The 9,619-nt window shown below is 53.1% G+C and overlaps 1 protein-coding gene across 1 annotated transcript; it reads right to left on the bottom strand.

Annotated features, from left to right (window-relative positions):
- Positions 1–2,298: 2,298 nt before the first annotated feature.
- Positions 2,299–9,221, bottom strand: SLAMF8 (SLAM family member 8). The gene is made up of 5 exons (XM_067542991.1): positions 9,167–9,221; positions 6,370–6,696; positions 4,954–5,259; positions 3,812–3,925; positions 2,299–2,432 (listed from the first exon to the last, which is right to left on the bottom strand). Exons 1-5 carry the CDS (start codon positions 9,204–9,206, stop codon positions 2,374–2,376), a joined length of 846 nt encoding a protein of 281 aa, XP_067399092.1. The 5' UTR covers positions 9,207–9,221; the 3' UTR covers positions 2,299–2,373.
- Between the last annotated feature and the right edge of the window lie 398 nt (positions 9,222–9,619).

The raw sequence follows: 9,619 nt of genomic DNA, 5'->3' as shown, positions 1-9,619 counted from the left end.
ACATCTCTTCATGAGCCCCTTGATTACAGGTGGTGGCAAGGAAAGTTTGAAGGGTCTTTTAGGTAGCTCCATCTTTACTCAGCAGGTCTTTTCGAATGGTGCATCGTCATACACACACTGGTTATTCAATATTTTCTTAGGTAATAGTTTAGGGACAGCACATCAAAATCCTATTGGTTTAATGCCTTTCCTTTTGGTATCAGGATTATTTTTCATAAACCATGTTGACTGGCATTTATTATATTATCCTCCAGTCACCAGTCCTCTTTATTGTTTACCCCTCTGCAAATCTTTGTGTCATCTGCCAACTTCATCAGTGACGATTTTATGTTTTCTGTTAAAATTTCTGATAAAAATGTTAAATAGGAAAGGGCCAAGACCTGACCCTTGCAAAACCCCTCCCTAGAAACACAGCAACTCAGTGATGATCCCCATTTATAATCACATTCTGAGACTTGTCATTTAGACAATTTTTAATCCATCTAATGTGTGCCATGTTAATTTTGTATCATACAAATTTTTAATCAAACTGTCATGCAGTAGGAAGTCAAACGCCCTGCAGAACTCGAAGTATATTATGTCAACACTATTATCTTTATCCACCAGTTTGTAATCTCGTCAAAAAAGATAGGACGTTAGTTTGACAGGATCTATTTCCCACAAATCCATGTTGACTGGCATTAATTATATTAGCCTCCTTTAATTCTTTATCAATCAAGTCCTGTATCAGTTGTTCCATTATATCACTTGGAACTGATAGCAGGCTGACAGGTCTAGAATTACACAGGTTGTACTGCTTACGCTTTGCAAATATTGGCACATTTGTTTGTCCCCAGTGTTCCAAGTGCTATTGAAAAGCAGCATTAGCTGTCTGGAAAGTGCCTCAACCAGGGGTTTTGTCAGGTGGTTTTGAATATACAGTGTGTAACTGCCCAAAGTACAGGGCACAAATACCATTTTTGCAATATATGTAACAGTGACTTGTCATCGACATTTTACTGTCATTACTGGAAGCGTTGCAAACTTTCGGTCACACTTTCAGACAAGCCGGCTAGAATTCTGGGTGGAGATTTTTGTAATTTGTACTTTCTGGTGACAGTCAGTTGCGGCTACTGAAGATACAATCATATTCAATTAATACTGTGAAGAAGTGTGTGTGTGTGTGTGTGTGTGTGTGTGTGTGTGAGGGCGCGCATGCTCACGTGCTGTGAATATATGTGTATGCATGTAACACTGCAATCCTTTTCCAGTTCTACTGCACGCCTTCTGATAGTGGGTTCCAGGCTCCTGACTTTCCCCAAGCAGTTTCTGAACAACCTGAAGACAATTGGTATTTTTATGCTCCGATAAACCCCTCTTTTGAAAGTGCTGAGAGTGGTAACACACACCTATATAGATGGAGCAAAGGCCAGAATGCCATGGATTCTGCAGCTACATACAAGTGGGCCTAGATTTTCATAAAAGCTCTATTCCCAGTTAGACACCTAAATAAGGGCCAGATACTCAAGAACCTCCAACACTCAGTGAGCTTGTCTTCACTGAAAAAAAAGGTGCTCTTCACTTGATGGCTATTTTCTGAACAATCTGCTCTACTCTAAGCAGGAATCATTTTGGGGGCAGTTCTTTGGCCTGGGTTATCCAGGAGGTCAGACCAGATGATCACAGTGATCCCTTCTAGCGGTAGGATCTATGCATGTCTGAACTAGAGGTAAAACCCGTGGGAAGACAAGGCAGTTTGTCATCTTCACACGAATTAGCTGGTTGAGTTAAAGACTGTGGTGGGCCCTAGGGGTTAGCTCGACCTGATAACTGGTGTGAAAATGACAAACTGCCTTGCCTCCCCTAAGGTTATACCTTGAGCCAGTCCCCGGGAGTCAGTAAACTCCAGGTAAGGACATACCTTTTTTTTGCAGTGAAGACAAGGCCTTAGCATGGTTTTGCTGGTGAGGCCTGAATTTCCTGGAGGATGCCATTGAGAGAGGACTATTCAGGGCGTGAGCAGTTCAGCCAGGCTGATGAAAATTGAATACAGAGACAGGCACATTCAGTAAAAATATCTGTTTGGTTTCTAAGTGTGGGGGTCCGTGGGGAACTGGGAGGGAAACATGGTGCCACGGGCGAGTGGCTGCTGTGAGATCTGGCTAATGCTTCTGCAGCTGAAAGCAAGTCTCTGCTAGGATCCTGACCCACACCGTCACCCAGCTGTCTCCGGGGCAAGGAAAGGTACCAGCCCTCTTAGAAACTCTCCAGGAGACAAGAGAATGTGGGTCAAAGAACCCTGTGAGCTTTCCACTTCTCCAGCAACAAAGACAAAGAGGGAGCCGCTCTCCCAAGCGGGCATGCCTGCCTCTGCTCTGCATGCAGCTTCGGTTCCTAAACAGGGTCTGTGTCTGGCTCCGAGACGTCCGACAGCGATTTCATTCTTTGCTTCCCTAAGGAAGGGGAAAACAAACATCATTCCCTCTCTCCACAAGTAGCAGAGCTCTTGGGTTCTTAAAAATGTATTTGCTCTCCGCCCGGTGACAGTTCAGACCCTTCCTCAGGGCGGGCACACCTTTGCATTTCTGTAGCACCTGGCCAGGCCTCATGGGCTAAAGACGTGCACTGCCAGTGAAACGCAGCAACGTCCGGGGAGCGGGGAGATGGCAGACACCTGGTGCAGCAGAGCAGCGGGAGGAATTTTAGCCAAGATCCTGGGGAAAACGCCAACACTAACAGAGCCAGGGGATTTGCAATGTTTACCCAGATCGGACAGGTTCTAAGGTCTCAGCCAAAAGACCCAAGCGCCACGGGACTCTGCTCGTCTGGCAAATGACTGAGCTGCCCCTGCAGGGGTCAGAACTGCCCCTAAAGAGGCTCACTAACGGCGAGTCACTTGGACAGCAATGACATTCTCCCCGTGTCCTGTCGGCTTCAGCAAGGGAGCCAGCAGCTCCAGGGACCGGCAGACACACAGACCTCGGTGCTTGGTTCCAAAATCTAATCGCCCAGAGGAACCAGCAGGAAGGTTTCCAAACAGCCTTAGTGGCAGGTCATTGTCTCACATCAGCTGGAAACCACCCCCTGCAGCTCTCTCACAGGGACTATGGTGCAGCCGGTCCCTGCCTTCCAGTGCAAGAGCTGCAATCTCGGACAGAAGCCACTGGGTGGTGCTGGCCTGACAGTCTCATGCCAGAGCCTTACGGAGAGGAGAGGCCATGGTTTGAGCACCTGGCCTGCCAGGCTGACAAGACCGTGAAGGCCCCCATGCTGGTTTTGTGGCATCAGATTCCACTGAGCGAGGAGCCCTGTGCATAGAGCAATCCTGGGGTGAGTGTGAACCTTAGCTCCACCCACCAGACATCATTTAAAGGGACCACAAATATCTGTCCAGTTGTGAAAATCAGATTCCCTGTTTGTGTCGCAGCCCCTCAGCTGCTGGAGGGCAGGGAGCGAGTTCCCACCTTAGTTCCCTGAAGGGGAGATTTCCAAAGGCATGCAGGGCAGTTCGGTACCCAGTTCCCACCAAAGGCCAATGCGGGCTAGGCATCAAGCTCTTGTTGATGTCTCTGGAAACCTACCCCCACTGGCAGCAGCAGGCTTCTGCGTGGGAGCGAAGGACAGACCAGCACTGGGATACCTCCCTCCTTTCCTATCCATCTCTCTGGGGATTTGGACCATTCCCGTCACCGCGGTATCAGAATGCCCACCCCCCACGGTCTCCTGGAAGTGCATGCCCCTCCCACAGGTGTGTACAGCTCAAGTGGAGGTTCTTCTGCGCTTGGCAGAACCAGGCCAGTGAACCGTGACAATTGCTACAGGCGGCTCCTACCTGAGTGTTTCCGGGACAGAAGGAGCCCGATGGCAGCCACTGCCAGGAGAAGGATGGAGAGAGGCAGAACAATGAGCAGGATGTTTCTGTAATCGTACAAGGCATCCTCCGCATCTGAGCAGGGAAGAGGAAGATGTCATGAGTGACACGGGCTCTGCCATGCAGAGATCCCCGGCCGCATACGCACAGGCACTACAGCTGTGCTCACGTCCAGCCTTGGGAATAGGAGTCCCAGCCACCTGCTGCACCATAAAAGCCTCTCACGCTCCATGAGGCGGCAGAACAACTCAGTGGAGGGAGAGAGTGGCAGGGAAATTCAGACTGCCCAGCACGTCAGTTTGTCTGCACATTCGCCTGCATTCCCGGCCATCCCTTGTGCTGATCTCCCCCTCTCCCGCCCCCGCCTCCCCGCCGTGCCAAGAATGAGCTGAGGCAGCAGGAAATGCAGGGGAAGTTGAAGTTCCTCTGCGATCCAGAGCGGGGAGGATTTCTTGCAGCTTCTTAACGTGTGGAATTTCCTGGCCCTTCCACGGGTTTTTCCTGTGACGAGTGTAATCTTGTTCTGTGTTTGCAATAGTCTGGGCCAAATTCTGCTCTCAGCTACACTGGGGAAAATGCAGAGTGATGCCAACGACTGCAGTGGAGTGACTCTGGAGTGACAGCCGTGTAAATGAGAGCAGAACGTGGCCCTTACTGCCCTTTGGTTGTAGTATCAGCTGCGGCGCTGAGGGGCTGAGTGGCATGGGCTGCCAGCTCCAGACCTTTAAGTGAGCAATTGTGTAGGCCGACGAGAGCCCTCCTCCGGCACTGCAGCCACTTCCACAGCTTGGACCCATGCCACGTGCGGGGTTTGCCTTGGGCTCTGGTCCCTCAGAACACTCCAGATGTGCTGATAGTTTTAGGTTCTCTGGGCAACAATCCTGAGAGACGATCCACCAGCCGGGGAGTGCGACGGGCATCCACTCCACCTCGTCCACCTTCACACGGTGGCAAATCTGCTCCCGTAAATACCCTCCCGCAAAAATCCATCTCAGGGGCCCTGGCACCCCAGAGCCTTAGCGCTTCAGAGAGCTGAGCCATTAGGTCATGCCAGATGGCTGGGCACTGGGCTGGGCATGGGAGATGGGTGAAAGGTGACGTACCTGGTTTCCTCTGGCAGTGGTGCCAGGGTGCGGTGGTAACCGAGTCCCGACTCACAGCATTGGCTGCAGTACAGGTATAGGACACTTGCCCGTCCGAGGGGTCCAGCTTAGCCCAGAGGACCTGGCCTGCCTCAAAGAGTGAATGCTTGTCCACACTCAGCACCTCGTCATCCGTCCTGCCCCAGCTGTAGGTCACGTTGGTGCCATCGGCCGCCAGGCAGGTCAGGAACACCTCGCAGGCCCTAGCGGAGCCGCTGCGGCTGCTCTCCGACGTGAACACCCGCAGTGTCAGCTGGGAAACCACTTCTGGACACGGAAGAGACAGGACGGCAGAGGGGTCAAACCCAGAGATCTCCCCCTGGCTGGACACTCAGACCCCACCTCCCCGGGGGACCGCCTGCGGCACCAGCACACCTGGTGTCAGTGCATAGACACACCCACTTGCACTCTCACTCACTGGATCTAGCCCTGGAAACACTGGGCTTCTGTTTGGGTGTTTGGTGCTGCTCTCCCATGGGGCAGGGCTTCCAAACTCCAGCCCTCATAGCCTTTAGCCCAGGGCCAAGTGTGTGTGTACAGGAGGGAGTACAGGGGAGGGGGCTGATGAGGCTGTGACAGCCTCTGGGGGCAGCTTCATCCACTGCTCATCTCACAGGGTCCCACGTCACCCAGGGCCAAAGCGTCGTGGGGGCCTTGTAAGAGCAGCAATAAAGGCAACAGGGAAGTCACAGCCACAGGTTCCCTGAGTGCCGTCTCGTGACTGTGTCAGTATTTCCTGGTTAGCAGGAGGGCAGGGCTCCCCCATCCCTGCCCTCTGGGGCATGCCCAGTGGGTGCTCAGAGCGAGGGCGATGGGACCCACAGTCACCTCCCTGGGACAGGCTGCCTCTGTCTCCCCAGCTGGCATGCCCCGTGGTGGCAGGGGCTCTTGCCTTCCATGGTGATGCAGGGAGTGATGTGCTCCTTGGAGGGCGGACTAGATGATCACCGTGGTCTCTTCTGGCCGCATAACCTAGGACCTATGAGTTATACCCTCTACAGCAGAGGCTGGGCCGGACCCTCACACCACAGGCGAATGCCCCTTTTCCAGACCAGCAGGAAATTTGCCCCCAGAGCTTCGTGTTAGTACGTAAAACACCCAAGGAGTCTGGAATACTCCTAGCGGGGTGGGGGCCCTGTCCCGGGCTTGCCTGCCTGGTTGTTCAGATCAGCACCCCCGGCTCCCCTGCGGGGCTGCTGTCAGAGTCAGCTGCTGGGCCGGGCAGCCTGTGGGGAGAGGGGCAGCGCAACGGGCTGTTGCCCGCGGGTTTGGGTGGGACTGCACAGCGTGTTCGTCCATGGAGAATTTGGCCTCGCTCCTAGCATGTCTCTCTCCTGCCCTTAAGCGGGGAGGAAAGAGGACCCCAACCCGGCCTACCGTAGATGGCCAGGTGCAGCGAGCGCGTCTCCGTCTGTCCCCGCGTGTTCACCAGCAGGACTGAGAAGATGCCGCTGTCTCCCAGTTCCACCTGACTGATCTCCAAGGTGAGGTTGCCGTGGAGCCGGCTCCGCCCATAGAAACGGGATTGGTACAGGGTCTCCGCGGAGCCCCTGAAGTAGGTGGCCACGAGCTCTTCCGCCGGCGCCTGGTACCTCCAGATGGCGTCCCTGACTTGGAAGCCCAGGGGGATGTCGGCTCCCAACGACACGGCCCTCCCCACCACGCCTGTCACCTGCTGGGCGGCCCGGGCAGCGGCCGGCGGGGCTGGAACAAGGCAACGGGCAGACCCCTTTGCATGAGGGTCATGAGAGGAGCTGGGATAGACACAGCGTCTCTGAGACCCCAGCGGCTTTCCTCTCCCTACACCCAGGGCAGCCTTCTTCTGGCTCCCCCGCGCACCCCTGGCATCTCTCTATCTGTGCCTGGCTCACCTGTGGTGGCCAGTGCAGAATCTCTACAGCCTCTCCCATCCCTCCTGCTGGTGTCACCTTCCCAAGTGCTCTCTTCCTCTGCCCACAGGCTGCCCATCTGCAGTGTTCTGGGAAAGTGAGACTGCCGGGACCAAAGGCAGCCATGTCACAAGAGTGTTAGGGCCTGCCCCCGGCACCCACCGGGGCACTACTGAGTGCGGAAGCTCACAACTACCAGCTCACTCACACCCAGGGGCCCTCCAGGTAAAAACAAGACCAGACTTTCCTCAGGTAAAAAGCAAGCATCAAACAATAAACTTTTAATCACCCTCCCCCCCCCCCAGTCCACCTGTCCCCCCTCTTGGGCTCTTTCTCCGTCACAAAGAATCTAAAAAGAGAACAAGCCCCGTTTAAAAAACCCTGTGCAGGTTGCCAGGTAAGCGCAGATGTTTCTGGTCGCTGCTACACTTACACAGAGACCAACAGAGTGGCCCCCTGCTTGCTCCAGAGATATAGCAACATGGGAATTTGCTGAAGTCAGATATTTAACTGACATGTCCTTTTAATGTTGCAAACTGAGACTCTCAATAAACAGAAAATCCAGGCCCCCAAACAAACAGAACTGGGCATCACACAAGGTTATTCATTAAACTCTCCTCAGAACACTCCCGCACCAGCAACAACTGCCTGGCCACCACAAGCAGCTCCCTCCAGACACCTATATACAAGAAACAGACGGATCACCACTCCTACCTTCACAGATCCAGTAACCACCCCAGACACACCAAGAAATCTGTTATCTATAGCCAGGCCCTCTGATATCACAGAATGTGCTCCGAGGAAAAAGTCCAGAATACACACCTTAACTTAACACACTTGGAACTACCTTCACCAAACAAGGAGACTCCACCAGGGAATTAGCTCTAATTATGGAGTGGGTCACCCAAATGCCCCGAGAGAACCTGCTTCAATACAGAAATAAAACCCCCTCCGACCACACACCTCTAGCTGTCATCTACCACCCCACGCGGGAACCCAGGAGGGGTATCATCAAACAATTACAACCCATACTCGATGGGGATCCCATCCTGAAAGAAATCTTTCCTGAGCCCCCTCTTCAAGCAAACTCCCAACCTCACCAAGCTCATCGTCAGAAGCAAGCTCCCCACAGACCAGGACACACGGACTCTAAGCGGCACCAGACCCTGCCAGAACAACAGATGCAAAACCTGCAGCCATAGCTCCACTCTAATGATGATCAACACCCCCCCACAGCCTTTAAAGACCCCTTCCATGGGTCCTACACATCCCGATCACACCATCTGGGGCACCTCATCCAGTGCACTAAATGCCCCAATAACAACTGTGTGGGTGAAACCAGACCATCACTACGCCCTCGAATGAACTCACAGAGAAAAAGAAGACTACTTCACAAATTGTTCACTGCAGAGCTGACATCTCAGTCCTTGGCCTCAGAGGAAACCTGCACTACACCTTCAAAAGACGAGCCAGGGAACTTAAATTCATAACTTTGCTAGACACTGAAAATCATGCATTGATAGAGACAGTGGATTTATGGCTTATTACAACAATCTGTAACCCACTAACCGGCTCCCCAGATTTTTTTTTCCCTTTTCCCCCTGTGACTGGAGGGGTGTTAACAGGCCACTTCACCTTGAATGATCCCTTGAAATGCATTAACTACGTATGCAAAACAAGCTGTCCCACCTCGTATTTAGCTGTGTCACTAGGAGTAAATTTCCTGTACCTGAAGAAGAGCGCTGGGTAAGCTAGAATGTTTGTCTCTCTCACCAACAGAAACTGGTTTAGTAAAAGATATTACTGCACCCTCCTTGTCTCTCTAAAATATTTAGCTCGTCAGCTCCTTGGAGCAGGGACTGTCTTTTTGTTCTGTGTACAGCCCCTAGCACAATGGGTCCTGGTCCACAGCTGGGGCTGCTAGGTGCTATGGCAATACAAATAAGAAAGAAAACAAATTACAACTATCCTTGTGAACTTGTAGCAGCCCCTGGCTATCCATGTGAATCTGCACTGGCACATGTGTTCACACGGCTCGCCCAGCTGTGGTGCGACACCACTGACTGTTCCAGTGGGTGAAAGGAGCTGCTCCCCTCCCACCCTGTACACACACAGGTCTGACATGCGCCACTGGTGCTCGCATCAGCGGTGAGCCCTGTGGCTGGTTTGGCATTAGGGACTGGATGAGCTCATGCTGCCGCTGCTCCCCGTCCGCGCTCTGGTTAAAGGTCTTTGTGTGCAGAGACCGCAGTCACATCAGGGTGAGGAGGGGGGAGAGCTCTTACCTTGGTGCAGGAGCAGAGCTATCACCAGCCACGCCACCATCTCGCTGCTCCAGTGCCTGCCAGGGGGGCTTTTACTGGGGAAAATGAAAGCTCTTGTTGATGTTTGGCAATGGGATTGCCTGACTTTCCCACAGGAAATCCCCTCTTCTCTGAAGAGGGAATCTTGAGTCATCACTCAAACCCACAGAGCTAAGCAGAAGTGAGAGTCTGTGCCCAGTCTGCTGTTCACAGGAGCAGCTAACGGGCTCGGGGCAGAGGCTGCGCTGCCCTGGGAGGAGCACGGTGCAGCTCGTAATGTTTCCAGAGAAGAAGAAAGTGGCCCATGAGTGCAGGAGGCAGACGGCCAGGTACTGGTGATGAGAGCAAAGTGCCATGGCAGAGTTCTGACCCGGGTGAACTCTATCCTATCGCCTGGTTCTTCCACAGCCCAAGTATCTGGGCACCTTCCAGCCA

Source organism: Emydura macquarii, unplaced genomic scaffold, assembly GCF_026122565.2.
Source record: "Emydura macquarii macquarii isolate MOO-44397 ecotype Brisbane River unplaced genomic scaffold, CSIRO-AGI_Emac_v2 contig_746, whole genome shotgun sequence".
In the NCBI taxonomy this organism is placed as follows: Eukaryota; Metazoa; Chordata; order Testudines; family Chelidae; genus Emydura; species Emydura macquarii.
Note: the sequence above shows the minus strand (reverse complement) of the source record. Positions and strands in the feature narration are given on the sequence as shown.